The 14,929-nt window shown below is 51.8% G+C and overlaps 1 protein-coding gene across 1 annotated transcript in view; it reads left to right on the top strand.

Moving 5' to 3' along the window:
- Positions 1-14,929, top strand: part of LOC116946707 (microtubule-actin cross-linking factor 1, isoforms 1/2/3/4-like) — a 340,281-nt gene that overhangs the window by 283,078 nt on the left and 42,274 nt on the right. The window contains exons 77-81 of the mRNA XM_076069967.1: positions 8,949-9,152; positions 10,842-11,130; positions 12,565-12,791; positions 13,629-13,751; positions 14,753-14,854. Of these exons, the coding sequence (XP_075926082.1) occupies positions 8,949-9,152; positions 10,842-11,130; positions 12,565-12,791; positions 13,629-13,751; positions 14,753-14,854 (945 nt within the window). The remainder of the gene's footprint in view (positions 1-8,948; positions 9,153-10,841; positions 11,131-12,564; positions 12,792-13,628; positions 13,752-14,752; positions 14,855-14,929) is intronic.

The raw sequence follows: 14,929 nt of genomic DNA, 5'->3' as shown, positions 1-14,929 counted from the left end.
GGCGGGGGAGTCCGTGGGCCACAGCAGATAATTGGTACAACTGAAGATAGCAAAACTTTGTTTTTAGTGACGCCTCCGTATTTACACAGCTACTGAGAGTGAATTTCTCGATGACCCCCCACTTATTCATATTCTTAGCTCTTTCGGTAACGTCACGTTGAAGGGAAACAATAAAATAATAAAATATATATAAAACAATAAAAATTCTCACGACGTTTCGACCATAACACAAACGGTCATGTTGTAAATAGTTCATCTTCTTTGGTTCTTTCTTTAAATCGAAATTGTAAATAGTTGTCACGTGATTCACCGTCATTGGCCACGTAAAGAAATGGGGACGCGCAAAAGTCATGGCATCCCGAGTTGGTAACCGACAAGTGAAATATTTGGTGCGGGCGCACGGACTGAAGACGGAAAATCAGGTGGGCAAATGCAGCGGTAAACGCTCAAGGACGAAGATACTGGCTAAAGAAAAAGACCCTTAGCCTCACTGTATATAGCCCTGTTGGCGTTACAGATATACAGCATGTAAAAAAAAATTCTGCAATGTTAATTCCTTGCTATTTTAACGTCATTAGTGTTTCGCCCTTTAATTGCCCATTGCTTCATGTGGGGGGTTTTTTTCTGTTCAAATGGGCTTCACTCACCTACTTAAATAGCCCAGGAAAGCCTCACCGAGGCTCAAGGATGTCTCGTTAAGAAGGGCCCCTGCATCGACGGGATGTTTTGGGGGCCAAATTCCATCATTCGCGTGCGTTTTGGAACACACAACATGCGGGGGATTTACACTCACAGCTCCGCACAGAGATTGGAAACAATTGCGGAGAGACTCAATCCAGTCAGTGGACCAAAATCTATCCTCGTGGGCTGCACTTCCACTGCTGGACTGCCACGGTCTGGCTTTTTTAATTTGGTGGTCTCCTATCCAAGCAGTAGCAACGTGTTTGACTCTCCTTCGCTTGGTTTAACACGTAGGCTTTCGCGGCCAATATTATCCATCATAGAGGTTTTTTTTTGTATTCTTGGTTCTTTCGGTAAAGTTGGATCGCGTAAATATAAATATTTGTTTTTGCTGAAGAGGTTATATAGGTAAGAAAGGGGGGAGGGGCAAGGGGGGAGAGACAGGGGGGGGGGGGCGGGAGCGCTGCGTGGACGCTAGGAGGGGGACTTGAAGCTGGAGGGGGGGAGGGGGGAGGGGGAGATGTTTTGTTACGTCACAAACCTTACTGATTGGCTGTATTGGGTGGTGGCGGGTTTAACCACACACTCTCCTTCGCTTCTCAGAGCTCGCGAGGCATAATCTAGCTCCTCGTGGCGCTTATAATGCTTATGTAACTGGTGTGTCCGCACCTCCGAAACGCATGGTTGGCCGCGTACGGTGCGGAAGAAGTTCAACATATACACGTGAATACGTCCTTGCAAATGTTGAATTGTGGCATGGTAGGACCGCGAGGGATAGCGAGACTTTGATCCAGCAGTGGATAGACTCTGGCTGCAGATGATGCACACGTTGACATTCTAAACGGTATATTCGCTCAGTACAATTTGCAGTTGTGCATTATTTTAACACACACCCTGCTCTCGACCATTTCCTCCCCCGCGTTCTTCCCATACCTGTCACGCAACAGATGTCAAAGTGGCCTCGATGGGCCCTCCGCCCGGCACAAGCGAGGCTTGCGTGCCTATCCACCGACGTCGCGACAAAAGACCCCGTTTACTTGAACACCAAAGCGGGGTTAAGTCGGCGGTCCATGACCTTCCACTCCGAAGAAACATCCTTAAACTAAAGCGAGCCGCAAAAAAAAAAGAGAGAGAGCGAGCGAGAGAAGCCGTTGAAGTGTCGCGTAAACAGGGCATGAAAATGCCAAACGGATTGTGTGGGGTAATGAATGGGGGGGGGGGGGGTGTGGGGTGGTGTTCTCGCTAAGCCGCCCAATCGCAATATATATGGCCGAACGGCTTTTGTTGCCTGAAGCCTGACAGATGGGCAAACGGCTCCGGAAGAGGTGAGAGGAGGAGGGCGCTCCGCTCGTGCCGTTAGCGAGCGGAGTCCGGGGGCCTCCGCGTGCTCTTAACCGCCCTGGAGGTGGAGGGGTTTGTGAAAAACAAAGCAAGCGATAGCAACATTACAGAGCCAAGGGGTTGAGACCAGAGGGGTGAGGGGGAGAGTTGGGTGGGGGGGGGAGACGAGGCAGCGGCGAGGGTTGAATGGAAAGTATGTCCCCGGAGCTGCATGTGCGGCGCACACTGGAAATGTTAGGTCATGGCCGAGCAGCTTGTTGGCGGAGTGGAGTTTAGAGTTCCCCCAGCGTTCCCATCGCAGTCCCCCCGCCCCCTCGCGACTTGCCAGCTCGCCTTTGTGAACCCTCGACCCGTGATGCCATCAAGGACACAAGGGAAGTCTCCCCCCCCCCTCCCTGCCCCAGATCGGAGGGAACTTGCCCCCAGTGATGCCCACTGCTAGGGCAGCTGAGAGTTGGAACCAGCTGGCGCCGCAGAGGCGAGATGTTAACTCCCTCGCCTGGTATGCAGGAGGTAGTCGGCTCGATCCCGACCCTTACGCCTGCTGTATATTTGGAGTTTGCGTGTGTGTCTCTCTCTCCCCATAGTCACGTAGATTTTTCTCCGGGTCCTCCAGTTTTTCCCTCCACATTTAAGAATCAGCGTCCGTGTTAGAGCATTTGGCTGCTATAAATTTCCACATGATGATAAGCCACTTTGTTTAGCTCTCATTTGTGGACAGGTCGATTCTTTAAAAAAAGAGCTATAGAGCTCAGTGGTCCTTACCTGGTAAAACATTTTATAATTGTTTAGTTTAATAGTTTTAATGGCTGCTAATTTTTTTTGCTTATTTTTTTGCCATAATCATGGTTGCTGAGCACAGGCCCAAAAGGTCAATTGGCCGCTCTTAAAGTTTTTAATAGATAAGGGTGGATACGGTTCTTGTGTCGGGCAAGGTTTTAAGAACTTGAGCAAAGAGACGATGGTAGGGAATTCCGAAGGCTAAGCAGTGCGAGGTAAGAAGCAGGAAGAGAAGTGTTTGGACCTGTATTGTGGTAGTTAGTGGTGGTGGTGTGGTGGTGGAAGACAGCATGGATGAGATGGAAAAGTCACTCTGATAGACCGAATCCTCCACTTGGGTGGAGGAATCGACCAAGGAATGTCACGGGAACAGGAGCCGTGGTGATAGAAGAGCGATAAGAAGGCGACTTAGTGTGAGAGAGAGATAGAGTGAGAGAGAGCGCGAGAGAGGAAATCACCATCCACTCTCTAGACTTGTGATAAGTGCTGAAGTGCGCATGCGTGTGTATGTGAAGTGTAGCGGTTAGCGCCCCGCGCTACGAACCCGTCGACCAGAGTTCGTTTCCCGCATCACAGCTGACAATTATCTTAACTGGTCCTGAGCCTCCCCTAGGTCGGCTCAGCCTCAAATTAGTACCTGGTGCGGTGTGTAAAAAGATCGCCACTGGGGAGACAAAGGTGGTCGGGCGTGGTGTTGGCCACCCACCCCCCTCGTGTGCCGTGCCGGCCTTCGTAGGTGCTGCTCGCTAACAGCACTTGCCCAAACAGTCCGTTAAGGCTATACTGGAGAATCTTTGTCTTTGTTTTTTTTCCCCTAGTTTTTCTTTACGTGTGAAGTGATCGCAGCATTCTCTGAACGAAATAATGTGAAATTTTAAAAATATATATAGGTGGTGGCGTGTTGAGCAGGAGAGCTCGCGGCTGCTTAGGCGACTTGATCCAATGAATGCTGCAATGTGTTTACGATTCACAGCTGCAACAACTGTCGTGGTTTTGTATGGAACAAAAAACACGCACACAAAGTGGGGAATTTTTTTTAAATAATCTCTCGCTTTTTTTTTTACACTCGAAAAGTTACCGCGCGACCTAACAAAAAATATATACCACGGCGCCCCAATGGACAAAATTGATATATTTCTTCCTTTTGCTTTAGCAACGTTGAGTTGTTTATTAAAAAAAAGTGCGACTTGTTAAGTGAGGTCCACAATTGCTGATCGATGGGACTCTGCCGGAGCTCGCTCGTTGGCCAAACCACGCCGTTTCCCGGCAGCGCACGTGATGTATGTACGTTGAACTTCTTTCGCGCCGTACATGGCCAACCGTGCTTACCGGAGCTGACATAAATACACGCAGCGCGAATTCCATTCCCGTTATTTATTTTCGCGAATCGTCGTCCTTTTTATTTACGTCGAGGCCGGAGTCAAAAGCGCTGGAAATTATATACGTGGCATGTTCTGCCATTGCGTTCCGGCACCCTCGAACCGCCCGGCCAAACGAGATGGAAAAATGTGCAGAAAACAAAAGGCTATTTCTTCTCATTCCGCTCGGCTGGGCGAACGATGCCTTCAAAGCATACCACTGCACTGTAAAGCCCTGCCATTTTTTGACTTCCCATTATTAGCACGGTTGGCTACGTACGGTGCAAAAGAGGTTCAACATACATGCGTACATATTGGCCTTTGTCAAATTGCAGCATGGAGAGTGAGCCATATTTCACGAGTGTTCGTCCTCTGTGGCTACTTTTTTGGCACAGCTGTTGCTTCGGGTTACCGTTATAACATTGGGTTTTCCCGATTTATAATTTTCTTGTACTGGTATGCCGCGTTTTCCGGGACAAGCGGCCGATTTGCGAAACACCGAGCAATGTTGGAAATTGAGGGTGGGTTATTTGGGCATTCGACGTAATTAGGCGTTTTTCGTGAAACGATGAATCGGCCGATCGCGATGCACGCGTGTGAATCTTGGACCGCCGGCGAAAGCAGATGGGCGGAAGATCCCAGCTTGCGAACGTCTGATGCTCGAGGAGGTGAATTGCTTCCACACGCGGAGGGCAGGAGTACCAGCGCAAGTGCACCACACGAGGGATCAGCGTAGAGGGGGCAGACTTTGTGCACCAGAGAGAGGAAAACAAACTGAAGTCTTTGACTCACACCACATCGGTGGTGATGGGGGAAAACCTGGAGAAGCCGTTGGTGATTTGTAAAGTGGAAGGGGAAAAAGATAAGAGAGGTTGACAGAGATCAAGTTGCACGGGAATATTATCTATTTTTCCAAGACACAGACCCCCCCCCCCCCCGTATAACCTTAACAGATTGTTGGGGAAAGTGCTATTAGCGAGCACCTATGAAGGTCTGCACGGCACACATGGGGGTGGCTGGCTAGCAATCAAGCCGGGCCACCTTTGTCTCCCCAGTGGCGATGTTTATACATCACACCAGGTACCAATTTAAGGCTGAATCGACCTAGGGGAGGCTCGGGAACGGTTCAGATAATCGTCACTGATGTTGTCCATGAGCGGGAATCGAACTTGGGTAGCCGGGTTCATCTGGTTATGCACACGCTTACACATCTACCGGATTATAAGAAGCACCCCAAACTGTTGTGCTCTTAAGAAGGGCCTTTGCCCGAAACGTTCCCTATTATATTTGCGTTTGTTTTTAAGAGTGTTATTGACGAATGTTCCCACTGCTTTGTGTGTGTGTGTGTGCAAGTAACAGAATCACAGAAATTGAAACATTTTATTTTTTTTCACCACCAAGTGTACTATGACGGCAGCTGTTGTCAATTTGGAATCCGTAACCAATGAGTATGCAGGTTGCCCGTGCTTCACACAGTAAATTCATCCCTGTCACGGAATACTCAATTGAGAATACAGGCCAGGATTAGTAGGGAGGGTGGGGTTGGGTGGATGGGGGTTGGGTGCCGTGGCGGGTAACGTCGTGATCGCCTCTGTAAATATTTGTGGTCGTCTGATAATGCCGTCACGGTTGGAAGGAAGGATTCCGTGGGGGCAGGGATACCCCAAGGGATTCCCAGGAGGCCATCTGTGAGCCAGTAAAACCAGAACACAATGGCAATGATAAAAACAAGTCACTGTGAGCTCAACTGACTTTATTATTCCCACGATGGCAGCAGCGATATGTTCAGGGGCTAAATGCCAATGTCCGAGGTCCGCTCGCCGCGACGAGAGGGCTTCGGGAGACAGTCCGTGTCGTTTTGCTGTTCCATCACCGTTGACTGGGCGCAAACCGCAGCGGTTTACGATTTGTCCCATAGTTTTGGGTTGCATGGCCACAGTCGCACTGCCGTGGCTTGTGTCTTTACATTTTCCACGCCGCCACCGCACCTCCCGATACCGCGATGTGAGAATCTGTCTGACGTCTGCACACGAGCTCTCTCCGATGTGTTCCAATTACGGTAATAATGGTAATGTAGAAAGTAAAAAAAAAACGCGGTTGTGTCCTTTGCAAGAGAAGGCCTCTGTGCGCCTCCGTTTAAGAAAAATATAACAATATTATTTCTACAACTCTTTGTCAATCCATTGTTGGATAAAGACCGGCCCAATCCGATGCCGGCCAGTAAGGTTTAGCGAAGGGAGGGCCCAGGACCCGGTTCAGATGTCACTCACCGCTGAGGTTTGCCGTGGCCGGGAATCAGACTCCCGTGGCTCAGTGCGCGAACCACTACACCACCGCTTGCTCCCCGCTTAATCTCGGAAGGAAAAGATTCAGACCTGCAATTGCTTGACTCACGTCACGGCTTGCAGAAGGGCCTCTACTTGAGGTGCTGTATCTCCCACTAGAGCAGTGGTTTCTTAACCTTGGGGTGCACGCACCCTCAGGGAGTGCGAGATGCCCTTTCCTGGGGGAGTGCGAGACGTGGCCAGATATTTTTAGAAGGTGAATCATCACGGACGCATAAGTACAACTACTTTGTATTCACCAAACCCTATGAATTCCTGCAGTCACGAAAGCTTCAAATCAAGATCAAACCCTATGTATTTATTAATGTCGTAAATTTGTTTACGATTGAGTACCAAATGTATGCGAGGCTGCAGTAGAGGTTAAGAACCACTGCTGTAGAGAGAGCCCCCTCTAGATAGCTTTTGAGGGTGTTTTGGCCTGCTCTTCCACGCTAGCCAGATATTTTGGAAGATGTGGGAGCGCCCACATCAGGACCTGCCGATCGTCCCAATTGACGAACTCAGGGGGCACCGCGGTGGCTAGGAGATGTTAACAACATCGCCTGGTATACAGGAGGTCGTGGGTTCGATCCCGACCCTGACGCCTGCTGTATATTTGGAGCTTTCGTGTCTCTATCCCTACGGTCGCGTGGATTTTTCTCCGGGTCCTCCGGTTTTTCCCCAACACATTTAGAAGGAACATGCGTTTGGAGTATGTTGGCTGCTATAAATCTCACTTCGTTGAGCTATTATTTGTGATAGCCAGGTCGCTCAGTGGGCCTTACCTGGTTAAGTTAACATAGTTAATAGGTGAGTTTAGTCATGTTATACTGTTGTGTGGAACACAGATGGGGGATGAAACAAACTTGCCCATCATTTCAACCGCCGTGCAGGTGTGGGGATTCGAACATTCAAATCGGAGACACTCAGAGAGACGCGCGGTATTTGCACGGCCCTGCCCCATCATCGCAATTCCCCTGCAGCTGCAAGATAGCAGCATCTGCTGGGCCTCTTGGTGGTAGCCCAGAGCCCTCTGTGCCCCCCCCGTCCCCCCGGGAGCCACTGGGTTAATCCAGTGCAGTTTCAAGGGAGCCCAAGAAGACTAACAAAGGAAGGAATTTGTGGATTGTGAAAGCGTCTCATCCCCACCGTGATTCTGGATGTGATTATGTTTCCGGTTAGTGCTGTCATTCTGAAAGACGCCAGCGTGCATTGTGTGCGTGTGCGCATCTGCGTGCGTGCATGTGTGCGCGTCCGTACGGGGTGCGGTGACGTAGTGGTTAGCGGCACTGCGCTACGTACCCGGCGACCCGAGTTCGATTCCTGCTCACAGCCAACACCAATGACTATTATATGAACCGGTCCTGGGCCTCCCTTAGGTCGACTCAGCCTCAAATGGGTACCTGGTGCGGTGTATAAACATCACCACGAGGGAGACAAAGGCGGCCGGGGCTGGTGCTGTCCACTCCACCTCCTCGTGTGCCGTGCCGGCACTTGCCCCAGCGGTCTGTTCAGGCTATACGGGGGATCTTTGTCTTTGCACATGCATGGATTTGCGTGTGTATGTTGTAAATGCCAAAAACATACATCTGCTGTCGTGTTCTCTTCACGCGTAACCTTATAAAGGTCAGCAGGTTGGTTGATGCAGAAATGCAGGATCGCTGCTAATTAAATTGAATATTTAAGTCGTGGTGTCCATTCCGCTTGCCTACGCGAGATGCTTATGTCGGCGACATAATCAGTGTCGGGGCTGATTAATGAGAGAATAATCGGCCGAGTTGTGCGGTGAAACGGGAGAGACCTCTTGTGTGCAAAAGTCGCATAGACCTGACGACCCCTGTTTCATCCACGCCGATAGGACCTGCCTGGTTGAAAAGCCGTCGTGACTGCAAGCACGTGTTCTATTTTTAAGTCGTGCGTGTTTCAAATGTTTCTTGGGTCTTTTATTTCTCAATTTTGTTCCGCTTGTATCGTTGTTGGCAGTGTCATTATCAGCATCGTAATGTGTCCCAAAGGAGGGCTTCGAGAGGTTTCGACCTTGTTGTTGTCATCAGGGGGGCGCCGCGGTGGCGAGATGTTAACTGCCTCGCCTGGTATAGAGGAGGTCCTCTGGTTTTTTTCCCTTCATATTTAGAATCACATGCGTTTAAAATATTTGGCTGCGATATATTTGCACGTGATAAGCCACGTCGTTGAGCTATCATTTGTGGCCAGGTCGCTTCAGAAAAAGAGATTTATAGCAAAGTGGGCCCTTACCAGGTAAAATGAAATTGTTTAAATAGTTTTACCACCATCATAAAAATTACATCGTCCATCTCGTTCCGTTCCTTGTACCGAGGCCCACGCCAACCCACGCCATCGCCGCTGACAGCAGACCTCTTGTCTTTGCGTGGACGTGTGCCCCACTCCCTCGCACACCCGCGCCGCAACTCTACGCACGCACGCTCGCCCCGTGCACGCGCAGCACCTGCGCGAGACGATCGCGGAGCACAAGCCCCACGTGGAGCGGCTGCGCAAGACCGGGCCCCGGCTGGCGGAGCTGAGCGCCGGCGAGGGCGGCGCGGTGCGGGACAAGCAGGCGTCGTGCGAGCAGCTCTACGCCGCCATCCGCGACGATGTGCTCCAGCGGGCGCGAGCCCTCGACGAGGCCGTCGAGCTCTCCTCGCAGGTGGGATGGGCAGGGGAGAGGGATGGGTTGAGGAGGAAGGAGGAGAGGGAGGGAAGGATGGGAGGGATGGGAGGGATGTACGGATGGGAGGGAGGGAGGGATGGGAGGGATGGGATGTTGTGGAGGGAGTGGAGGGAGGGAGGGAGGGATGGGATGTTGTGGAGGGAGTGGAGGGAGGGAGGAAGGGAGGGAGGGATGGGATGTTGTGGAGGGAGTGGAGGGAGGGAGGGACGGATGGGAGGGAGGGAGGGAGGGATGGGAGGGATGGGATGTTGTGGAGGGAGTGGAGGGAGGGAGGGAGGGATGGGAGGGATGGACGGATGGGAGGGAGGGAGGGATGGGAGGGATGTTGTGGAGGGAGTGGAGGGAGGGAGGGAGGGATGGACGGATGGGAGGGAGGGAGGGAGGGATGAGAGGGAGGGATGGGAATGATGGAGGGATGGAAGGGATGCGTCCGCCTTTATTCCCTTTGCCCTCTCGTGTTTGACAGAATTTGATCTTGCTGCTCCTGGAACTCAATCCCCCAGTCATCCGTGCCCTGTTCAAGTCCAGGCTCGAGACATTCCTATTTTTTTCTGACTGCGACTGACCGGCCCTTGCACGCTCTCTACAAAACAAATAAATAACTCAGTTGTGCATCATTTCCCCAGGATGCCCGTGTGCCATTGTTCCGTACAGTGTCTTGAAATGCGGTGAGAATTTGGATTGCTTACTCTGCGAGTCGTCGTCATCGGCATTAATTAAGTCCTGCCGGCTGAACGTGTGGCGAGTATGGCAGCAGAGGACCCAACAAGTCTTAACTTCACTCATCCTCCCACCGCCGCTGTCAGCCTCTCTTCTCAAGAGCCGAGTGTTGAAGTGACGGGGGGGGGGGGGGGGTCCTGCTTTCAATTTCACCCTGGCTCACTCCCAATCTGCCGTCGTCCAAACACCGTCACGAGATTCAAAACTAAAGCAAATAAACGCGTGCTTGAATTATATTTACATTTCACAGCTCACGGCTGAGCTTGCCAGGTGATATTGCCGAACTGGATAGCGTTGGTTCTGTTGAGTCATTGGCACTATTTGCAGTGTTTTTTTCGGTTTTTTTTTATCAACGTCAGTGTTTGAAATGCGAGTCCATGTGTGTTCGTTGAACTTCTTTCGCACAGTACGAGGGAAGTACAACAAACTAAACGCAAAAATCAGTTCCTCAAGAAATTAGTTTTCAATCTAGATTATTCGAAAGTGTATAGCTTCGGTGGCTTCGCAATATCGGAAATGAAGAGCGTTCCAGAAGCACGTCTTTGTTCGATGGTTAACGCTGAGGTCCTCGGTTCGAATCCAGGTTTCAGCTCTCCGTGATGAAGCCGGGGTGTCAGGTTTTTAATGAGTCACTAAGAACTTCAACAACAAAAAAAGGGTCTTTTTATGAAAAAAACTTAGAGGCTATACACTTGCATTCGTGTAAATTCCAGCTCTGCAGTGTCGAAACGCCTTTGTCATGCGACGAGCGCCGATCTCGCCGCAGAGCGCGCGTGGAAAAGTGCGCCCTCCGTTGGCGTGCGCGACACAGCAGCCTCTTGTAGCATGATTCTGTGAAAGCGCGGCCGTCAGGTGACGCGCACACACACAACGTGGGTGGGGGGGAGGGCAGCCGCGGTGCTCCGTGAGATTTACGCCCGGGTGCTTTGCCCCGCGACCGCGCAGTTCCACGAGAAGATCGAGCCGATGCTGGAGGCGCTCGAGCGGATCTCGGAGCGGCTGCGCTCGCCGCCGCCCGTGCCCGCCGAGACGGAGAAGCTGCGCGACCACCTGTCGGACAACCGCGCCGTCGCCACCGAGCTCGACAAGCTGGAGCCGTCGTTCAAGGCGCTGCGGGCGCGCGGCGAGGAGCTCGTCGCCCGCTCGCTCGCCCTCGACGCGCCGCCGCCGCCGCCGGAGGGCGGGCGGCAGAGGACGGCGTCCGTGTCGTCCGAGGAGGGGTTCGCCGCGAGAGGTGGGGGTGGGGGGGGGGGTGGGGGGGGGGTGGGGTTTGGTGGCGGTGGAGGGATGTGGGTCTCGTCTTTGCCTTGGGTGTTCATCGTTGCGCTGATCAGAATCGTTATCATCTATTGCGTAATTATCATATGGCACCGTATGGATTATATGGGATTGTAATGCAGTGGCCTTAAATACATTGGACTTGTCTCTCGCAAGGGGCAGCTCAGTCGAAGCGTCCCACAGCCACGGGCAACAATAATAATAAAACAGAAAAAAACTACTTTTATGAGTCAACCTTTCTAAACATAGGCGATGAGAAATACGTCACGGCGGTCCATTTCCACCGAGGTTCAGGGGTGGTGACTCGGTGGTGTCAGCTGTCAGACACATTAACTGAGGCTGAATTTACCGAGGTCGGCGCGTCCCAGGTTAGGCGCGAGAGCCTCGCACCACCGTTGGCTGCGTTGCGATTCGATTTAAACTGCAGAAGGGGTGCGGGGGTGTGGTTGGACGCAGGAGTGCGACTAGCTCTCCGCGTTTCTCGCGAGAGAAGTTATATTTCGAAAGGTGGCATTTTCCTGGTGTGATCTTTGTCAATGAACGAAAAATTTAACATCATTAGACCTCTTTTGCCAGTACCAAAATATAATAATAGGGTTTTTCCCCTTTTTTCTGGCAACAAAACTGAAACCTTTTTTTACAAGGATTCATGTCTACATTAACCACAATACCTGCAGTCAAAATGCAAACAAAAAACATACTATGATAATATATGCATTGTCCTTCAAACTGATTGGTCCACACCAAGGACAATGCATATATTATCATAGTATGTTTTTTGTTTGCATTTTGACTGCAGGTATTGTGGTTAATGCAGACATGGATCCTTGTAAAAAAAAAAGGTTTCAGTTTTGTTGCCAGAAAAAAGTGGAAAAAAGCCTATTATTAAAAAATGACACGTTAAAGACAGTTGTGAACATTAGGTCAGGCATCCGAATGCAGCCTCGCTTGGCGAATGCGGGAGGCACATTTCTAATCTCGTTTCGCTTTGCACGAACCTACGCCTGGCGTGTAACGATTCGAGGATTCCACTTCGATTCTCACGCTCACGATGCCACGCGTCGTTCTGCCCATTCCGGTTAGGTGTAATAAATATATATAAACATGAGAATATGTATTTGCATTAGAGGAATCCGATGGGCTATGAAGCTCTTTTTCACTGATGTCCAGATATAGTGGTACCTGGCCACCCGCAACCGAATCTTGGCCTCCAAATCGTCGATTCGCGGAGAACGTCGCCGCGAATCATCGCGATCCTCGCCTCTATCTGCCCGCTCCCTCTTCTCCCTTCCACCCCCCCCTCCACCACCACTGCCTCCACTCTCCCACCCCCCCGCACCCCACCTGCAACCCCCTGCGGACCCTCCCCACCACCACCCCGCCCCACCAGGCGTACAGGAGCGCATGGACCGCTTGGTGTTCCTGTGGGGCGACATCGCGGCGCGTGCGGAGGAGCGCGAGGGACACCTCCTGGACGTGCTGGAGCTGTCGGAGCGCTTCTGGTACGACCACGCGGCCCTGGCGGCGACGCTGCGCGACGCCCACGACGCGCTGCGCGACCTCGGCGACCCCGCCCTCGACCCCTCGCTCATCAAACTCCAGCAGGAGGCGATGCAGGTAAAGTTGTTGTCGTCGTTGTTGTTGTTGTCGTCGTCGTCGTTGTTGTTGTCACGGTTGTCGTCACTTCATCCTCATGAACGCGATCTTCCCGTATCACGCTCGCCATCGTTGTCATGGTTTCATTCAACGTCAGCACAGTCTTTAAGTGGTGCTTGATTAGCTTTAAGTCGTGCTGCACTAGTGACGAACTGGCCACGTTCTGTTTTTTCGTGACAACCCTTACTGGTTGGCTGTGTCGGGTGGTGGCGGGTTTTAACGACACATTTCCATATTTACGCGATCTAACCCCAAAAAACCTCTATTATGTCATCACAATCTTTATCATTGTCATTGCAATCATTTACCATCCTGCACGTGATTATCTACATCATCATCATCATAATCATCATCATTAATCATGATTTTAGCCATTGTCATCACCACTGTTAGCCACATTGTCATGGTCACCATATGCATCTTACACCTTGTGAATGTTCAGCACACGCTAACCACCGCACGACTTGTAATGATAACACTTGCGATGCAATCTTGCTTGCGCTGTAATCAACGTGATACGGATAACTCGAACATGACGTGATCACCGTATGGATGTCATCGAGCGTGTGACTTGTCCTGGCACAAGCGTCGTGGTGACGTCACCGCCACTTAGTGGCGAATGGCGGTTGTAGACTTACCCTGAGTCCGCGGCAGGGAGTCAACTCGCCCACGACGTCCGCACGGCGTCGATAAAAAACGAGCGCCAAATTTCAAACAGCCGTCGCCTCTCATCGCCCCGCCGCCCGGGGCTCTCTCTCTCCCTTTGCCTCACGCACCGCCACCCTCGGCCCCCGCCAGGCCCTGAAGGAAGACTCGGACGGCCTGCAGGCCGAGCTGGACACCCTGGGTGGAGTGGGCTGCGAGCTCATGGCGGCCTGCGGCGACCCCGACAAGCCTGAGGTGAAGAAAAGCATCGACGAGGTGAGACCTGTAACTCGTACGTACGTGTACGTGCGTGTGTGTGCGCGTGTGTACGTGCTTGCATTGCAACAGTGCTCACCTGTGCCGTTTGTGGCCCCCGAGCCAGCTGCGGAAATTCCACAGTACGTTGGCTGGGGGTGAGTCTATCTACAGGACGACCATAGCTGACTTTCACACACACAAAGTGGTACTAATGTTATCAACCCCCAAGGGATGATGGGCTGAGTCAACAATCCCCCACCAGGTTTTGAGCTCGACATCTTCCCACGTTGAGCCGCTCACTGAGCCGCTGAACCACCTTGGCTAGTGGGATGTCCACGAACAGCGTGTGTACGTTGAACTTCTTTCGCACCGTACGTAGCCAACCGTGCTCATCGGAGGCGCGGGACCTCTACACGCTGTGCAGATTGTGAGTGTTGTTTGAATCGTCTTTTACCACGCTGGTCAGTGCGGGTTGAGATTGGAGCGTAGATGCAGGACCATTCAGCAATTGGTTTGTGAGATGCGGTCGGGGTGAGCACTATTGAGACTTACAAAATATTAACCAACTTCACAAACTGGTTGAAAGTGCAAGAGTCCCATTATATATTTCTAAATGAATGAATGTCGGCCACAGTACACATGTTCTATGTTTCTCTGTGTGCGTGAATGGATATATGTGTGTGGGTGTGTGTACGTGTGGGGAGCGGTAGTGGAGTGTGGCAAGAACCCAGGGACCCGAGTACAATTCCCGCTCGCGGCCACCATCAGCGACGTATGTATCTGAACCGAAGCTGGGGCTCCCCTAGGTCGACCCAGCGTCAAATGAGTAACTGGTGCGGTGTGTAAACCTCGGCCCTCGGGGAAAAAAAGACAACCGCGCGTGGTGCTGTCCACACCACACCCTCTTCACGTGCCGTGCCGGCCTTAATAGGCGCTCGCTAACAGTCCGTTAAAGGCTACTGCGGGAGGGGGGTCTTTGCGTCTTCATGGAAATGTTTCGTGTGTGTTCTCGTTCTCAGCTGAACAGCCTGTGGGAGACCGTCAACCGCACGTGGAGGGAACGAATGGAGCGGCTGGATGACGCCATGCAGGCCACCATCCAATTTCAGGATGCGCTGCAGGTGGGAGGCTCCCCCACCCTCGCCACTCGTCCACGCGCCCAGGAGGGCGTGCAAAGAAATCGTGGGATTATATAC

Source organism: Petromyzon marinus, chromosome 27 (assembly GCF_048934315.1).
Source record: "Petromyzon marinus isolate PM22_M1 ecotype Great Lakes invasive population chromosome 27, UKy_Petmar_22M1.pri1.0, whole genome shotgun sequence".
NCBI lineage: Eukaryota > Metazoa > Chordata > Hyperoartia > Petromyzontiformes > Petromyzontidae > Petromyzon > Petromyzon marinus.
This window is presented reverse-complemented; position numbering and strand designations above follow the sequence as displayed.